This window comes from Cololabis saira, chromosome 12 (assembly GCF_033807715.1).
Source record: "Cololabis saira isolate AMF1-May2022 chromosome 12, fColSai1.1, whole genome shotgun sequence".
In the NCBI taxonomy this organism is placed as follows: domain Eukaryota; kingdom Metazoa; phylum Chordata; class Actinopteri; order Beloniformes; family Belonidae; genus Cololabis; species Cololabis saira.
The window spans coordinates 22,891,578-22,911,171 of NC_084598.1; the positions used below are offsets into that span (position 1 = coordinate 22,891,578).

At 39.3% G+C, this 19,594-nt stretch overlaps 1 protein-coding gene across 2 annotated transcripts in view; it reads left to right on the forward strand.

Moving 5' to 3' along the window:
* The window catches only part of LOC133456455 (ERC protein 2), a 211,029-nt gene that overhangs the window by 122,998 nt on the left and 68,437 nt on the right, over positions 1 to 19,594 (forward strand). For both annotated transcript variants that reach the window (XM_061734932.1, XM_061734931.1), the window contains exon 13: positions 16,355 to 16,502. In XM_061734932.1, coding sequence (XP_061590916.1) covers positions 16,355 to 16,502 — 148 coding nt within the window. The remainder of the gene's footprint in view (positions 1 to 16,354; positions 16,503 to 19,594) is intronic.

Sequence of the window (19,594 nt, forward strand, 5' to 3'; positions counted from 1 at the left end):
TTGTAACCAGCACCCTCACCTTACCTACTGCTTTATGAGTGTGTGTGTTTGTGTGTTTGTGTGTGTGTGTGTATGCATGAAAAACTTGCTGCATGCCTCTCTTTTAGAATTTCTTTCTTTGAATGTATTTCTCCCCCCTTCACTCTTATTAAAGTACTTTAAAGCTCAGCAAATTAAGTCCATATAAGTTAGTATGTGGTCGGAGTGTGTATGTGTAATAGACTGTAAAGAACACGTGTTTCCTGCTGCTTCAACACAAAACAGAGCAGTTTTAGCTTTTTAGTCTTTTTCTAACATTTTACCATCCTTCATTAAAAGAAAGTATTAACTTCAGTTGGAATCAGGCGATTGCTGATCATTTGCAGATGTGTTTCTAGGTGTGTTTATGCTCAAACTACCTCACTGTGGCTCTATATGTGCAGTACATTTACTCAAGTAAAAGTCCTTAATCCTGTATCACATTTCAGGGATTAATAGTCGACCTTTTAACCACAAATTGCATTTGAGATTATTCTTCATCATAATATAATAATACTGATGCATGGGTGAAATGTGCAAGCAAACATCTGCAGTATTCACATTATGTGCACAGTGATATATAACTGCAGCACCTGCAGTTATGGAGGAATGTACATCCTGACTGCTTCTTTGCAAATGAAGAGGCTACGTAGTAGTAGTAGTAGTAGTGGGGTTTACTTATATAAAAGCAGATTTTTTTTCAGTTTGAACCTCTAAACCTTTGCTGTGCATTTACTCAATGGCAAAGAGGTAAGACTTCAGCAGATCCCTTAGAGATCCAAGCGACGTGATTGTTGCTGCCTATTGATCTAGGAGGGATTATAATATCCTCTCCAATTTGGAGTCCATCATGCTACAGTGAGAAAGATTATTCACAAATGACAAACATTCAAAATAGCTGCCAATCTTCCAAGTAGTGGATTTCCCAAAGAGTTCGTGGAAGTGAGTCACATTTTTCATGAGGTCTGTAGAGCCTGTTTATGACTGTGCAATTAGGTAAAGCTTAAACAAGTATGTTTTATTTGGAGGGGATCCTGGGAGAAAACCTCCTCTCTCTAAAAAGAACATGACTTGGCTTAGCTACCATATTTGTGCTGACAATATGTCAGCAGAAACACCCAATTCCAGCTGTTAAGCATGGTGCAGGGGTGGAGGGGTGGTGATTTGGGCTCAGTTGCCCATGAACACTACATAGACAATTGGTGTAGAGTCAAATTTGATGCCATTTGTCTGAGAGACAAATCAGGGCTGAAATTAGGTCATGTTAAAGGGACAATGATACCAACAGAACCAACAAATCTGCAAGAAACTGGATGGAAAAGAAAAGAAAAAACTATATTTAAATGCATGTCGTAGAATCTTAATGAAACTTTGTCCAAAAAAAATCCTTAAAAGCTCAAAGAGCTGAAAACAACAAATTTATCATTTCACTCCCAAAAGTAGAGTGATGTCATGAAGTTATAACATAATAATATAACATAACATCATGCAAAGATTATTTTAGGTTTATGTTGTGAAAGATGCTTGTACAACCTGTGGATGTATCAATGTGTGTATCAATTGGATGTATTAATCATATTACATACTGCATTAAAAATAATATATTATGTTGTTGCCCATCTGAGAATGTTGTCACCAGATTTTACAACCTTGTAAAGAACAAATTACTTTTTTTTTCTTGGGATATATAACCTTTCACACAATTTTGAAAAAGCGTACTGTTTTTGGCCGTCTTTGGGAATGTAAATCTGTCAAATTACAACCAAATGTAACGCATAGCCTTCAGTTAACCCCCCCAAATTGATCATACCCATTATTTTGGTTAATAATTAATTTTTACACAGCTGTTGGGTTTCTTTTGAGTTGAACTTAGATAATTGGGCAGAAAAACATGGTCATAAATTGCATATACATGCTAATTACACAGTATATTTAATTTATCATTATTTATGATTAACACAATATGCATTTGTAGTATTTGACTGAAAGGTCTTTGTCCGGAATTATTCATACCCTTTCTTTTCAAAACCATGCCAAACGCTTTATTTGTAATCACAGCAATCAGTAATCATTGTTAATCACTGCTTTGTGCATGTCTCCACTATAATTTTGGACCACACATCTTTTGCAACATTCTCCAGGTCTTTAAGATTGGAAGGCTTCCTTGCAATCACTATTGGCTTTAGATCCCTCCTCAGATTCTGGGAAGGACCCGGGTCTGGCCCCAGGAGTGGCCGTGTTAAAATGTAAATATTGTTCTCTGTTAATAATTTTGTGACCATTTAGGCTTTATTTGTCAGATTCTTGTTTATTTGAAAGCCAAGTGCTGCCCAAAGCCAGGTTTTTCTCTAAATGGCAATGATTTATGAGAGAATCTCTTTGTTAATCTCTTTTCCATCGATCTCCAAGGCCAACGAATCATCACTGAGGTAATAGTGATGAACCTGAGGAATAGTGGTAACATTTCAAGACCGACGCTGAAGGACAAGACAGACTTCCATGACTGGTAACTAGGGAGTGATTGGATCTAAAACACACAAAAAGAAGGACGCTTTACATCATCAGTTCTATGGACTGCTTGTATGAGAATCAGTTGTTTGTACACAAGTACATGAATTTCACTTGATGGAAGAAAAGAAAAAAAAACTTCAGCCGCAGGTGATGTATTCCTACTTTTAGTTCCTTGGTTTATTTAGATCCAAATTAGCTTTTCTAAAGTAGTAGCGACTATTCCTGGAGTCCGTCAGTGTGATGGGAAAGCAAATGGCATCAGGGAAGAAGAAGTTGGAGAAAAAAGTGGGTATTTTGTTAACTAGGGGAAAAAACATTTGTTTTTACTTTATACTCATGATGATAAAAGAAGCCAAGATTTTATTGAAAAAACACAGACTCACAAGACGCGAGGATTGTATTTTGTCATATCCAGCTGAACTCAAGAGGCCAAAGTTTGCTCACAATCGGAAATAACTCTCATTGGTTGATGGAGTGTGGCATGAATGTTAGTGTGACCTTGTGGGTCCTCTACACACTGACGGGAAATAGACCAGTTCAAGGTCCAAAGAAAGCTATAATTCTAAGAGTAATACACGCCAAAGGAGCATGCACACGCCATCCCTCTCACCCACACATACGTGCACACTTAGTTTGCCCGGAGTGATGTCCTATATGTGCCGGAGTAACCACATTAATTGGGTTGTGTAATTGTCTGGCAGAGTAATGTGGGAAACAGCCCATGCAGATCTGTCCCTTGACCTCAAACCACTTTTTAAACGTGGACCCATCGTCATAATGTTGCTCTCCAGGAAACTGCTGAACATTTGTTTTCGTGTGTGTTTGAGTGAACGCGGGCGTTGTTTGTAATGCCCATATGCGTATGTGTGTAAGTCTCTCTTGCTTCTTTAAGGAAAGTGAGGGTTGTGGATTCCACGGCATGTCGGCTGTGGCTCAGCTGTGGTCCACCGGCAGGCCCTGCATTTGGAACAAAGAGAAAACACATCGGGGGTACATGCTCCCACTGATTCCTGGACCTGTCTTTCATTGGTTTGAGTGCACATGTGTATTTTGGGTGATGGCATGTGTGTGAGTAAGTGCATGTGTGTGCATGTGTTACAGTGCACAACACTGTTGTCCTCTCTGCCCCTGATATTTGAAGTCCTTTTGGCCCCATTTCACAAGTGTGTGCTTTATTTCCAGGCTCCAGTTAGATGGCCTGAGAGAGAGAGAGAGAACCCATGGGGTGGGGAGGAAAGGCAGGAAGAATGAGGAGAGAGGAAAGCAAGGAGGGTAATTGAAGGGTTCAGGGTAATACTTAGGCCAAGGATGGATGTTTCAACGTGTTTTCATAACCTCCTTAAACTTAATATTTAGCCCCACTTTGGTGTGAGTATAGGGGATGAAAGAGCCAAATCGAGAATAATAGAGACAAACAAATACTGAATGATAGAGGTTCAAGGTCCAAGGCAGAGGTGATGCCATTCTCTTCTCTTACAAGTTGTTTCTCTCTTTGATTAACAAAAAGGAGGAGAGAAGGAGTAATGGAATGAGGAGATCGCTGTTGATTTACTGTTCAAGAGCCTGTGATGAACTGCTTAACAAAGGGTTATTGTAACACAGTGGAGCACTCAAGGCTGTAAAGACTGTTTTTTAATGACGCAATGCAAAAGGTGCTCTCCTGGTACTTTACGTCACTGGCAGCTTAGACTCAAGACTACACTGTAGGACTTCTTACCTCAGAACAGAAGAATTGAATATTAGATGTACATTGTGGGAGTTTTCATTTTTAACAATATAATTTACTGTATTTGTTATTAATGCTCATGAGAATGGAATCATATAAAACATTCAGTCCATCAACAAAAACATCAGCGATAATTATTTTTATACATGGATGATCTTTGAATTTGAGTAATGTTTAATGGAAGAGGGTTTGAAACCCCAAAAAAGAAAGAAAAGGTATTTGTTGCATACGGTAATTATTTTGATTGTCAAGTAATCTAACCATAATCAAGGGGGTTGGAAGGAAAAAATTAAAGCAGTTATTTATTTATTTAAGTTATTTGAAACACTATATTTTCACCCACATTTGAATGATCTGTACTCAATTGTCTGTACTCAATTGTCTGACTTTTGTGACTCCAAAGTTTGTGTTTAACATCAGGGTAGCATAACATTAAACAAGGAAAAAAAAAAAAAGGGCAACCCTGTCTGTAACGCAATGTGAACCACAGTGTCAGTGACCACCTAATATTAAAATACATTATGTCAAGAAGAAAAAAACTGAGGAAAAAAAGCCACACAGCTACAGCTACAGAGGCAAATCATTGTTGTATCAATCCAGGGCTAAATACATCAGGATAGTGTCTAAGGGCCTTCATTGCCAACGCATTTCCTTTCTCTCATCAGCAGGTGTTTTTAGGCCTGGAGGTCTAGAGTTGCAGTCCCCAAAGTTGTAAATAGCCACAGGTATCAAGAAATAATTAATGTTAAAAACACACAGATCATGCATGAAACTGCAGAAATAATGATTTGATAAATATATTTGTGGTTAAAAACAAAAGGCAGACTGTGTATTGGCTTCTCTGCATTTCTAACAAACAATAACTGAATCAAGCTACCTGTCTGCAAGGACTGTCAATGCTCTGCACCAATGTTTATTGCACGGTGTGGCAAAAGGAGAAAGAGAAAGGTTGCTTCTGTGCACTGTGCAGATTAATAGGAGGAGAGAAGGCGGTCCAAGCACCATTCTGATTTCCATGTTAGTTGGGATGTAACTGGGAACTGGGAAATGTGCGCACAAACAAGTGTATGCAGGGATTTATACATCTGGACATTTCTGTGCGTACACACTTTTCCAGATTTGGGCAAACACCATCTTTTAGTAGGAAAGCTGCACAATTCTTTATACATTTATTGTGATTTGGAGGTGTATCAATACAGTTGAATTTTTGGGACAGCCCGATAATAAAGAAGAGTGCTGCATGGTAAGGCTACTTGCAGTGGCGGCTGGTGATAACATTTTTTGGGGGGGCGCACTGGCGAGTGGGGATTACAACACAACTATAAACTCTACTTGAACATAAATGTTTTTGTTATTTTTTATTTCATATCACTACATATACTACATATACATGTAGCATATTTTACATAAACATATTTAAAAATTTTCAAGTAACAAAATAACATATTTGAACCATTTTTCAGATTTTTTCAGTTATTATATAGAGATATTGACAGATATTGTCTGAAAAATGGTTCAAATATATTATTTTGTTATTTGAAAAATTTTAAATTTGTTTTGTTGATGAGAAAATATGTTTCTCTATTTTTCTTATTTTTGTGAGGGGGATATAAATTGTTTTTTGGCACTACCTTGTTCTCTATAGCTGATATAACATGAATTACTCCTATGTGGGATCAATAAAGTTCTTATTTTTGCCATCTCAGAAAATTAAATATATTATATTTGGTGCCTAACTGTTTCCCAAGTATATTAGTGCATGTGTGAATTAATAAATGAGACGTAAAACGTACATTTCTTTGTAGAAAGGCGCTGTATGAAAATAAGTCCATTTACTTGTATTAGTTTACAGCGCAGTCTTGCCACATCCAATATGGCGGCGTCGTTGACGTATCGCAGCAGCTCCATGGGGCGGATACGGATAGATGTCTATGGCTGTGACTTCGTTTGTATGCGAGTGACAGATGCAGTCGCGCGTCTACACTGTCAGGGGTGTGACTTTGATTGACAGCTCATGAATCAATCAGATTGGATGAAGAATGACAGAAAACACGCTGATTGGCAACGGGCGCAGAGAGCTGCGCCCGGAGGAGAGGCTTTCAGTAACCAATTAGAAACCAGCATGAAGTCACATGGAAGAAAAGTTTAAGAACATGCAATACACACTCATTTGGCCGGCGCCCCTCGCCATTGAAACCTATGTATTTCGGTCTGCACAAAAAACAACTCTGAATAAACCCAGTATGGGATGGGAAGGCTTGAAAAATTACACATTTTATGAGTGCACAGATGTGATAATTACTTTTTATTACGTAATTTATGTGTACTGTTTCTATATATATATATTTTTTTCCCCTGTAATTTTAATGGGGGCGGCGCCCTAGCGCCCCCTATTGACAAGCCGCCACTGGTTACTTGTATCAGCCAATTTTCGGTGACCAACTGTTTTCAATGGCTGTGCCATCTTCTAAGATGATTGTACACTGACATAAAAGTTGAAGAGCACAGAAGTGATGTTGAGAACTTTAGCTCTCACAATCCCTAGATTTTAGCATGATCAAGCATTTCTTATGCAAACAACTTGCACCCCCAACAATCTCTGAAAAGCAGATTCATAATCTGTTTTGCGGAATATATCAACATTTCCATACGCACTGACCAAAACTTAAATGACTATTTATCAAGGCACTGAAGCAGTTATGACTGCTACAGCAGGACCAACTCAAAATTAAATCATAAAACTGTTATTTAATATAGTGTTTCCATAATTTTGTCCAACCTACTGGAGTTGTGTTACCCACTCTGTCACCCTCACCTCTCACTAAGATGACAGGGAGCTTTTAACAACCCAGCTGACCTGTCTGTGTGTGCTCGTACTTATGTCCAACTGCAAAGCAGGAGAGGCATACTCGTGTGTGGTACAATACAACCTCCTGTCTTGTTTCTTGGGCCTTGGGGAGTCACTGTCAGTCAGCTAAATGGCAATAAAGCTAGAAAAAGGCTTTCCTGTAAAAGCAAGGAACGTCTTGCTCTGCTGTTGGAAGGATCTCTGGAGGTTTGGGTTCAGAGTTTACTATACTGGTTATCGCAGTAAAAAAAGAGTTGATCACAAAACAGTCCATAAAAGCCTGTAACTGTCACACAGGTGTTATGCTGTCAAAGAGATGAAAGAAAGAAATGCAGTGCCTTTATTTGTGGATTTTTAAAACTATAGTGTTAGAAATTATGGAGGTTATGCATGTACTGTAGTTATCCTCAACTGTCCATTACCTGATTCTTCACAAGATGTACCTACTGAGAGTCCAGCTTCTTACTACTATTGAGGAAATACTATTCAGGAAATATGACCCTCACCCAAACCTGTAATTTGGAGAAACAACTGATCCAGACCATAAAATACAATGCACAAACCAGTGCCCGCATGACGCATTGGTTTTCTGAGAAGTGGTTTTGAAGCCTCTTTTTCCATGTACTGTGAAATACAAAATAAAATAAAATAATAATAATAATATATACTTTTTCCTGGTATTATGCGCCCCCATGTTGCCCTCAAAGCCAAGGGGAACATGCCCACTGTTTGTCAATCAAAGTTAGCTGTGGAAATTTACTGCAGAATTTATGTTTTCAGATGTTGTTTTGGTGGCAAAATCAGATGCTGGCTTAACATATGCTGCCAAATATTTCTTTACTGTGCATAATCATGATGCAATAAAAAGAAAGTGGTAATGGTGTTGACTAAGCTAACTATCAATCAAAAGTTTATACCTCGCATTAGAAAAAAAATGCTTTATATAAATTTAGCTGATGTAATTTAAAAAAATCAACACCTCTCCAAGTTGTCATGGATGTAAAATCAAACTATACAAACCAATATTTTTTTTATTTTATTTTGTTTGTTTTTTATCAACCATTCTTTTCAAGGAGTCTAATGATGTTGGTTCTCGTCTCTGCCAATTCTGAAAAGGCAAAGAAAGAAAATACTTGTTTCAGATCATGGTTTATGCTAACTGGAAGTTAATCTTGTAAAGCAATCACTTGGGGTAGGTTAGTTTCATACATCCAATTACAATGCCACATCTTAAGCATTACAGTCGATACTAGTTTCTTTCACATGGGTGTGTTATTCAAGTACATTATCAGGGTTTTGTGTCATTCAAATGAATAACTGTTGCTCTTATTGTCACATCTAAACCTCATATTACACGTCTGATTTCAGTTTTGAGGTGATTAAAATGATAACACTGAGTTAGTTAACAACAATTGTAATATTTGTAATGTTAAATAGATAACTTAAATGGTCTGAAACTCAAGCCATTAGAAATTGAAAAGTATTCCTGCAGATTTCATTCCCTCCGATCATGTACGAGGTTGTGCAGTGCTTTCTTTTCGTCAAGGGTTTCTTGGTGGATCTAGTCATCTCCGAAGTATCAACTGTACACCTGTTAGCTTCAAGGTGTCCAATGATCCTAATGTCCTGCTACTCTTTTTCTGCTGCTAAAGAATCCATCCGTATGTTATACATTAACTCTGGAGAAAGTTTACGACTAACCGACTGTGTCCCATGTTGTGAATTTTCTTTTCCAAGTCCATCTTCATTCAACCAGAAGATACACAACTTGAAGTAGCAGCATTGGTAAAAGGAAAACCCAGGGTAGAAAAACTGCTTAAGTGGCCATGTGGTTTCACTTGAAAGACATAACAAAGGTGTTTGAATAGTCAAGAGAGTTGATATGCAAATCAGATGTTGTAATCCCCCACTAGGAAGCAGCTCCCGCCAGAATTTCCTCTGAGAGTAACCAAATTCAAATACAAAGTTTATCGTTTTAAAACCCATTATACTGTTATTTGAAGTATGGACGAGTATATTCATGATTTCGTCTGGCATATTTTGCACAAAAAACACAAATCACATATTTCTCAGAAAAATGTGTTTTTCATTGTTTTCAGCACTTGTGCCAGGCCGACTTGTTGCTGTTTTTTCCGTGGCTGGTCACATATGTTGATTACAAACTTCTCCAAACAGGAGCAGTTTAATTGGACATTATTTTGTGTTAGAATTACTAGATGAGCATCAGTTGTTGCTTGTTTGGCCAAAATTCCTCTTTTAGGTTTTTGACACATTCTAGTGCAACAACCCTTTGTTAAAAGCAAGGATAATTGTCTTCTCCTGTGTCAATGTAATTTGAAAAAATATATTTTTGAATCAATTCATGTGTTTTCTTGTCACCACTGAATCATTGGACCAAAGATTTTTTGGGCTGTGTCAACCACAGTAGCCCTGTCAGCCTCTGAACAGAGATGAAAGACGTCCGTTAAAACCTCTGCAAGCAGGTGGGAACAGTCCCTGCCTGGGATCCCATCAGGCCTGCTGCCCTATTGACATTCACACTTTTTAACACACAGTCAACCTTGTGTGTCTTCAGGATGAACGTTTGATCACTTGTAGCTCCCCAGGAAGTACTGGCGTGGTCTGATTCCATCTTCAATCTGGGGAAATAGATGGTTCTATTTCTCAACCAAAGCTGTGTTGTTTCCTGCAGGCGAGTCTCTGCTGCACTTGAAGTGTGTTATATTTTCTTAACCAAAACAGAACATCTGGAAAAAAAAATGCTATTAATTGAGAGTTAACTATGAACTTCTTTTGATTAATTGATATTAAAAAAAAGTAACTGCTTAACAGCCCTAATTTTAGGTAATACAATAATTTACTTTCATTATGAAGTTGACATGATGTGATATGGGTCTAATGGGATTTTTTTTATTACTACTTTTAAATTTCCTTTCTGAATATGGTAAAGCAGCATGACATAATGTTGTATAGAGTCAGCCCATGGAAACATGCCTTTCATGATGTCAAACTTTTCCTTTAAGACTTAATTTGGTTAATTTGGTTTAAATTACAATCTTGTATCTTTTCCATCTCATATTTAGCATTAACCCTTGCTAGTATAGACATTGAAGTACGATAAACTTTGAATCTTTTTGTTAATTTGTGCACACAAACAGCCACCTGGTCTTCTTCAGTCTTTTCCTTTCCGTCTGGGTCCCTCTGTCCCTCCCACCATGCCTCCGGCTGGAATGCAGCTGTGGCCGTCTGGTCCTGCTCATCTCTGGGAGTAGTCAGCCATCTCTCCTCGTCCCTGCTCCCACTCTAAACATTTGGCTAGTTTTGGCAGATTTGTTGATTTTTGTCCCCTCATATTTTCCTTCTTGTTCCTGTAAAACTGATACATATTTTTTCAATTAGACTCCCACCTCAACCGCCACCCACCAGTCACAGCACTAGTGTGGGAGTGGGGGGCGAGCAGAGTAAGTGGGCTGTATATTTTATTAGTCAAGTGAAAACACACATAACCTGGTCCAGTTCTGGGAGCCCCATCTCCTGTCATGGAGTTTTCTCGGGAAGCTCAGCTCAGAGTTAGCATGTAAACGGTAGCACCCTTATGGCCAGGATCAGTATTAGCACGTATCGCCCTGTGAGTTTTATTTGTGCTTTTTACCATTAAGTCCTATCTTGTTGATTAAGATTAATAACATTTTTTACAGGAAAGCATATGACAGGAAATACTAATTGGTGGATCTTGCAAGTTGCCACATGTTAATTGCTAATCGAAAGTAGGACAGCCAAAACATGCACCCGATGAAAATACAATTAACCAACATTTAGATTCGAAACACAGATTTACCTCAATCAGCTTTAAAGTAAGATTACCAAATAAAGCCAGGGCATATGTTTCATGTTGAAAATAGACATTTTCCCTTCCTCCTTAGTTGTAAATAACACACTGTTCCAAGACCATAAATAATAGTGTCACTCAACCATGCCCCATTTTCATGTCCTCTGCTTGCTCTCACCACAGGCCTCTAGTACTGCTTAGTTGGGGGGCCCCTAGACTCGTGCTGCACCTTCACACACTCACAATCAAGGAACAGCCATAAAATGCCAATGGAATGTTTCTCCAGAACTGGACACTCGAGTGGTGGAAAGGCATGATTGCAAACTGGAAGAGCTCATAACGGATGTGCTGGGAACAGATACAAGTGGGCTTTTCTTGTTTTTCTGCTAGTGAAACCCACTTGGGGAAATAAGGACATGAAAGCTAGGATATGTGCAAATGTACGCACATATACATAGACAGCGCATGCTACACTTAGGGGCAGACAGTATTGATGGTTCCCCCAGGCTTCTTGCAGACGCATCTGTTTCTATCCCACTGACTCTCCCCACTCATAATTTCAAGTAAGTCATAACACAAATTATAAACACATATCGCTCAACCGTGACGCCTTGGAATAACAACATGGAGTGCGCTGAGCTGATTTAGGGTAGACTGGGACTCTTAAATCTTTACCTTTGCTGCTTTCTTCCCTTCCTCGCCTCCTTTTTTCCCCTCTTTTCTCTCTCATGTTGCATTCAATCTTGAAAAAGACGTTCTTCCATCTCTCCTGTTTACTTCTCATCCTGCCATTTCTTGTCTTTTTTTGATATTTATGATCTTCTCTCCGACCTCAACACCAGTGCTTCCCATGCTTTTTCTCAAATTTTCCTTTAATTCAGATGTAAATGTGAATTAATGCTCACTCATGACCCTACCTTCACCCTTTTTCACTCAGAAATCTGCTTGACCTGGCAGTCTCCTACTTGCCCCATGACACTCGTTAAACATCAGCCTCACGTCGACGATATCTTCATCACCGTCTCCTCTCTTGAATTTTTGTTTTCATTGTCCTGAACAAATCTCCTTCCGCCTATCAAATCTTCACCCCACTCTTCCTCCACTTTTTTGGTTCCATTTTTTCCTGTCCATGTCTACATCACAAACACGCAGACAAACTTCTCATCCCCTTGGTCATGTACTTTAGCAATCCATCTTCCACCTCTATAGATCTGAATGTCTCAATATGTCCCAAGAACCATGAAGGCTCAATTGGAATCACATGTTTTAGCTGAACTGAGAATTTCACCCGTTATAAATAAGATGTCAGCTCAGCCAGTGCTTTTCTAGAGAGCTTTCCACGGGCACCTGCAATACTAACACTAAATTCAAGCCATGTGAGATGTATATGTAAATGTGTCTTTATATCTGTTTACGTGACCGCTAGTTTTATAATGTCAGTGACGACACCATTTTTCTAAAAGAGAGGATTTTTGACGCCAGACATCCAGCAGCAGGAATTATTTAAGTGTTGACTTCCCTTTTTTGGGGTTACACTGGTTAAGAGCTGGTTTGGCTAAAAGAAAAAAAAAACACAAGTAATTATCACCCTCTCGATGGGAAAAAAAAAAGATAATCCTTGCTTATAATCGTTGCTAATGCAGGAGAATTCAAAGTTGAGCAGGGAGTGACTGAAGAAGAGAGGGGAGACAGAGGTTTCATCCAATGAAGATCAGCCAGCAGATAGGCTACAGTATGCGTTGGTCTTTGACTGTGTGGGGTGTGTGCACGTGCCTGACAGATGAATCCTGTCTGCCAGATTAATGCATCTTGCAAGTGTACTCTACAACTAAGGCCAAATGGCCACTCAAATTAGATGTGATTAAATACTTGAGAGCGATTCAGGTTCAAAGACTGTTTGTAATGCTAATCAGCCCACAACCACAGGCACAAATACCGTGCACACACAGTCACCGGCTGTGGATGTGGGAGCCAGAGTTTACTAGCTGGCTAATCATAATAATGCCCCTTTTTATCATTTTAGGAAGACAATGCTCAGCAGAATCATGCGGCCCCATTCAGTGAGCACCCACAGGGAGACAGCTTTGTAATGTTAGATGCTGATGCAGTGACAGGAAACAGTTTAGCTAGCACTGAAGGGTGGGAGCCACTTCGGTTCCCGGGGTCCCGTTTGTCCAGCTTGGATCACCAGTTTTTTTCTTGGGAAGATGTTGACACAAGTGCATTCAAATGTAGCCACATAATTATAAACCAATAGAGCACCTGAAGTGATGGGTTGGGCTTATGGTCATGAGACTTCAGACCAAACTAGGCCACAAAATGTGGTTGACGAAATATTTGGTTCATAGATCAATAAAATACAGTGAATTGATGGCTTGAAAGAGTTTCCTCATTGCCCTGTCACCTCCCCAAATCCACTTGTGTAATACCCTGCTCTCTACAGTGTCACATGTCCATTTAGATTAGTGGCACAATAAAAGGAACCTAAATTGCCCAATGTTAATGTTTTGTTTGTTTGTTTTTTTGTAGTTTTTTTTTTTACTTCTGTGTTGTTTAGTGCAACATTTTTGATATAGAGGGGACTTGATTTCAGTTCCTCAGACAAATATCCTTGGTGTAGCCTAATTCCTTTTTTTTCTTTATTTTTTATATCACAGGTTATATATTTTCTTTCACATTACCATTGATTCTCCAAGTTACATTCCAGCAACAGTTTATTTTCTTCTAATATTTTGCAATACACTCCTATGCATTTCAGACAGCAAGAGGGAAATAAATCTTATTTCACCACATTTGTTTAATAATCAAGTCAAAAGTTACTTCTGTCAACTTTTAAGACATACTATTTTGTTATGAAAAGCTGAACTCATAATATTTCATCTGGGTTGACGTCCATTGCTTACATTTAGCTCTTATGATTTAATGCAATTTTTCATTTACATTCACTGTGTGTGTAGCCTAATTCCAATGACTGTATATTTTGAGCATGGAACAACTTTACATAATGCAAAATAGGTATGCAACAATTTTAAGAAGCATTCATATGTACAACAATCTTGGAGCCTATAAAGTGTCGTAACTTTGATATTTTTGAGCATATATTATGAAACTACTGCTTTGCTCTGTCGACCACATTTTCCACAGGAGGAAATTCACTTGATATAAAAGAAAGAGATCTAAAAAAGTACATAATGTATTATAAAAAAAATATATTGGTAACATGATTTAAAAAAAAACAGTAAAACTTAAATTGTGCACCATTGATTTGTTTTCTCTACTTCCACAATTATTTTCCATTTTTCCAGATACTAGTATCTGGTACTAGGTACTAGTTACTGTTACCTCTAAACTCAAATTAACGGCAACTTGAAATTAAAAGCAAAAATTAATTTTCATCATCGTTTGGAATCATTAGTAGGGCATTTGTAACTGGAGACCGTTGATCGATTATGGTCACAGGTGCCATATCAAGTTATGAGTTCACTTTCTAGATTCTTTTTGAAAAATCTTGTGTCAGTCCGAACCGTGGACATGTTATGCAGTGGAATGGCAACCCTTGTTTGATTTACGCTTGTATTTTGACCCCAAACCTTAAAATCCCAAGCTGCATCTGTATGAAGTTAATCTTAAAAGAAGTAAGACACGTAGCTGTTAGACTGCCTGCTTGTGAAACAGCAGTCTGGTGTAAAGAAGACCATCCTGCAAGCTGTTAATCTGATGGACTGTTTATGAGCTGTGACACATTGTGCCACATTCCTTGCCCATATAAGTATGTGTGCATGACTTCTTTATTCAGATAAAGCAAAGGAACTGCAATTATCCAATTTCTAAAATGTTAAATCTGTCATAAGTTTGTTATGCCATGCTGTGGTAGGCTCCAAGAAAAGAGACTTTTTTTTTTTCCTTTTGCTGTTGATTTTTGAATTTAAAGATTTTGTGAATGACCTGATCAAACTGAATAATCATTCTAGTCTACAGCAGACTTCTGTGGTGCAGGTCCACTGAAGGACAGTGTGTTGCTGCAGAGAGCATTAAAAGAAATAACGGTCCATGTGTGGGGAGACGAAAGCTGTCAAGGTTTTCCCACTCTCTGATTAATGGAGTGATTAGCTACAGTCCAGTCCACGTCAGATCCCACATGGATGCATACACAAATACATCCACAACACAATCACACAGAGGCCTATTAATGCTGTTGAATGGGAGAATCCAGATGCGGCATGCAGATAATTGTACTAAAAACACAAGACGTGGAGTCCCAAGCCAGCAGGTCTTTATTCTGAGTTCAATGTGTTTGTTTTTGCAATTTAGTTATTTTCTGCAGGGACTTAAATCATGGAATAAAAACACCTCAATCCAGGTCAATTTCTAATAAGAGACCGAGTCTATTTTGAATGCTCCCTCCCTCTCCTTCCTGCTACCACTCACCTCACACAAACCCACACATTACCATGCTATGTTAGTTTGATGCTTATTTAATGCTGTTTAGGAGTCTGGAGTTAAACATGCATGTTTATCAAACTTCAAATACCACCAGAGACATTAACAGTGGTCATTGCCATGAATTACACCAAACAGGCAGATTATATGCAAACATCAGTATGCCTTTTTAATGCCCCCCCTTCTTTTGTCATAATTGTGTATTATATATCTTAACCATATTCTAAAAGCCAGTGACTAAAGTAGTGGAGGTGTGTTGCTGTCCGTCTGTGGGAATGTTTCTGTTTCCGAGTGTGTTTACGTGTGTGTATAGACAATGTGTTTGTCGCAACTCTGGATTTACGACATCCTCCGTGATTGTGAGAATAGCCATCAAAGATCTGCTCCAGATACAGACTTCTCTGTAAATGTTAGGCAAGGCATGCTCATCAGTTCCTCTTGCGGTCAAAGTTACATCTGGTTGGGTGTGTATGATGAAGCTTAACAGTGTGTTTCCGCTGCACCTGTAGACAGTCAATTGCTGCCACCCCTTTTTTATAAGAGTACAGACACTCACACACACACACACACACGTACGCGCGCGCACACACACACACTCTGGTAACTAGTGGTGACAGAGGAAAGATGTCATATCCTCCTCAGCCTGCTCCATTAGTGTCTGTTACTTTATAACATGCCTATGAGTCACAGTGAGGTATCCCTGATACAACTCTTAGCAGACCACTTCAAAGATGTCTGCTTTCTTTTTTCCCTGCAGAATTTGTCTGACTTTGGGGAAATCTGGAATTAGCATGCTTGCTGTGACTTCTCAATAAGATCAAGAGCCCACAGCTGGAGTGTGGATTCTGCTCGTCTATGTGTCTTTGCTGTGCACTTGTCTGTTTTCTAAATGTGAACCTGGGGTAATAAACATGCTTCCCATTTGATATCTTGCCCATTATTGAATACAACCCCCTTCCTTCCTTTGTTCTCACCACCTCAGGCAGCAGGCTTTGCTGGCAGCCATCAGTGAGAAGGATGCTAACATTGCACTGCTGGAGTTAACTGCCTCCAAACGCAAGAAGGCCCAGGAAGAAGTGATGGCCCTGAAGAGGGAAAAGGACAGGCTCATGCACCAGCTCAAACAGCAGGTACATTGCCCAGATGTAACCACCAACTGATTTATATGTGCCGATAAAGAATAAAATGAACATAAAACACGTCTGTTCTAAAATCGGACTGTTCTGCACATGACTTAAAGCATTTTCGATCCACTTAAACCAGGTGTTGGAGCTGGCCTGGTGCTAGAGCTAGTTCGGAGCTGCTTTAACTTTGGAATGTTTTAATAACTAGTTTGTTTTCCTTATAAACAGAGCCACATCATTATCAACTGAACCTCAATTCAGTATACAGAATTTCTGTAGAGGACAATAGTGCATAAAGGATACAGATCACACATCGTCTTCCCTGAAAATCCATAGTTTTAATATTGCTAGTCTGTGTTTAGCTTGCTGAGCACTCTTTGCTATGCCAACAGACATTTCCCAACACCGACCAGTGTTTTTTCGCACTGCTACAAACATAATTTACACCTCCATATTTGAAAGGAGTGTATAAATACTTATTAATGGCTGCTGATTTTAAATGGTTTAAAGTCGTTCTTCCACTGATGCTTCCAATTCACTTTCATTTTGAAGCACAGGTTTTTATCCATCCTGTTTTTATTTGTAAATCAAGCTGACTAGTTTAAGTTATTGATGCAAATGTTTTAGTGGGACTCTTTGGTGTCTTGTGCCATCAAATGTGTTTAGTCATGGATGTGATTTAACAATGGCAGTCACAATGTTTTGTTTTATTACAACGACACGCCCCACCCTACGTCTATCCCTTGGTTTTTATACCTACCCCGGAAGGGTTTTTGGGGCCAGACTAGCACCAGTTGTCCTGGCTCTGAACCATTGCTTTCTTTTCACGGTTGGCTGTCAAAACAACTGTTGAACTGGTTCTTCACTAGGCACTGGCACTGAATCAGCACTGGAACCATTTTGGTGGCAAAGGCCTACGAGTGAATCAAAGCAGGGGGATACAAATGAAAACCTGCTGCACATTGTGAGGCATTGCTTACATTACAGCAACCTCAGAGCAAGACTTTTGAACTTTAAAACCAAGAACAGATAGGGGTTAATCGTTTGTGGTGGTTAACAGAATACAGTTCCCCACCTCAAACCTTACTTGCCGGGTTTAATCATTTTAACCCAAAGCTGAGAACCAGGGGCTATGATTTCAAATCCAGGCACGTAAACACACAAAGAAAGATATTCAGTAGTCAAGTTGTCAAGAGTCATTAGATGCACTTGGATGCAAGTTGCAGACATTGGTTGGTGTCATTGGTGAGTCAACCACTGGACTTTTTTTGGCTGACGTATTCTGGCTTAAATCACAGTACAAGTATATACCTGCATATTCTCACACATCTATTTCTCATGCTCCCCTGGATCTACAATATGACCCGGGGCTGAGGAAGGTATTTGGGTCATTAAGGTCTGGTGAGACCACATCAGTGACTGATCTGACGTGAATGCTAACAGTAATGAGCTAACAGCAGGGAGTCTTCAAGTACGGTCTCCTTAGTCATTGGAGCTTCTGGGAAAAGATAGTACATTTAAAAGTCAACAGATGCAGTGGCTGGTTGTGCATGTAAGTGAGAACCTATGTTTGTGTCTCGTAAACGGTAAATAGTTCCTTACGGCTGCAATTCCATTTGAGGAATTTCAAGTAAAGCCCATTATCTGTTTATCGCCATTTGATGCGTCATGTTTTCCCGTCGGGTAACTGGCAGTACAAGTCCACCTGATGATGTGATGAGCTCTAATTGATACGATGTGGCCTCTGGGTCTAAGGCAAAGGAAGGGAAGGAAAAAGGGGAAGAAGAAAAGAAAGGGAGAGGACACAAACTTTCTTTGTCTCCTTGTACATGAAAACCAGATTTGGAGAAAAGAGGCACACATGCATTTCAATCCTGCATTTAAATATTGTAGTTAACATCAAGGTTAACAGTGGCAGTATCATGGACGCCCACCATATTAGCTGGTAACAAATGGGAACTTATCACTTTAATGAGGATAAGTCCTCAAACATGTAGTTCCTGCAAGGAGTCTCTTCTTTGCTACGATTCTTTCCATTGTTTTACACAATATGTTCTTTGGAAGTGAACTTACTCGACTTTCCACAGTCTGGCATTTTGTCCTCCATTAATACACATATCAGGATAGGGTGTCGCATTCAGGTCTTCAACAATCTATCCCGGAAGGAAACTGACCAGGAAATGCCTAAGAATTATGGGACTGAAAATCTCTCAGGAGAAAGCTGATCTTAGGACAGCAGATTGATTTAAAGATAGCATTGCCGTCTGACCTCCCCTCATTTTTAAAGATGCATGTGTGTGAGAATATCTGTAGAAAGCAGGCAGTCTAAGACAAACTTTCCTTTCATTCGGTTTGCTTCCCTTCAAAACAGTATGGCCCACGTATACAGACATACAGGGATACACGTGTAGGGTGTAGTGTTTAGACTTCATGAGGAGAGAGTCTCAACAAATGTGTCCCCATGTGGGATTTCTCTGAGTAGTTCATCCAAGTGATGGTTGACCTGAGATCAGTAGGGCTTTGAAGCTTGGAAAAGATGGATTGGAAAATTTCAAAGGTGTATCTTTATCCTCTCTCTCTTATTTTGGATGTACTCAAGCATCATTCCTCCCATTGAGCGCTTCTTAGGAACCTCATATACCTGGGTCATTGCTCTACTCTGTTTTTACTTGCATTGCACGAAAATGTGCTGCACTCACGCACAGGTGAAACTTGATTAAAGGAGAGTACAAATCTTGTGAAACTTGGGCGCCCCTTCCCCAGCTGCCTGCTTTTTAAGGGGTTTTTGTCATCTTCTTGTGTCTGTATTAATGTAGTCTCTCTCTAATCATGGCAGGAGTATGATTTACAGAGGACTTGTGTTGAAGTTTGGGACGCAGCTGTGAGCACAGCAGCCGTCGCTGCCATGTTTACACCAGCAGCTGTACACTGATACACATGCAGAAACGTGCACGCAGCACAGACATAGTTAGTTTTGCATAGAGATGTCAAACAAGAGCTCCTCCACTCTTGTCTACCCCCAGTTGAGCCACCTGTGTCTGTGGATCTGTCTGTGATATACAAGCAGGCCTGGAGGCCATCAACGAGCTGTTTACTCA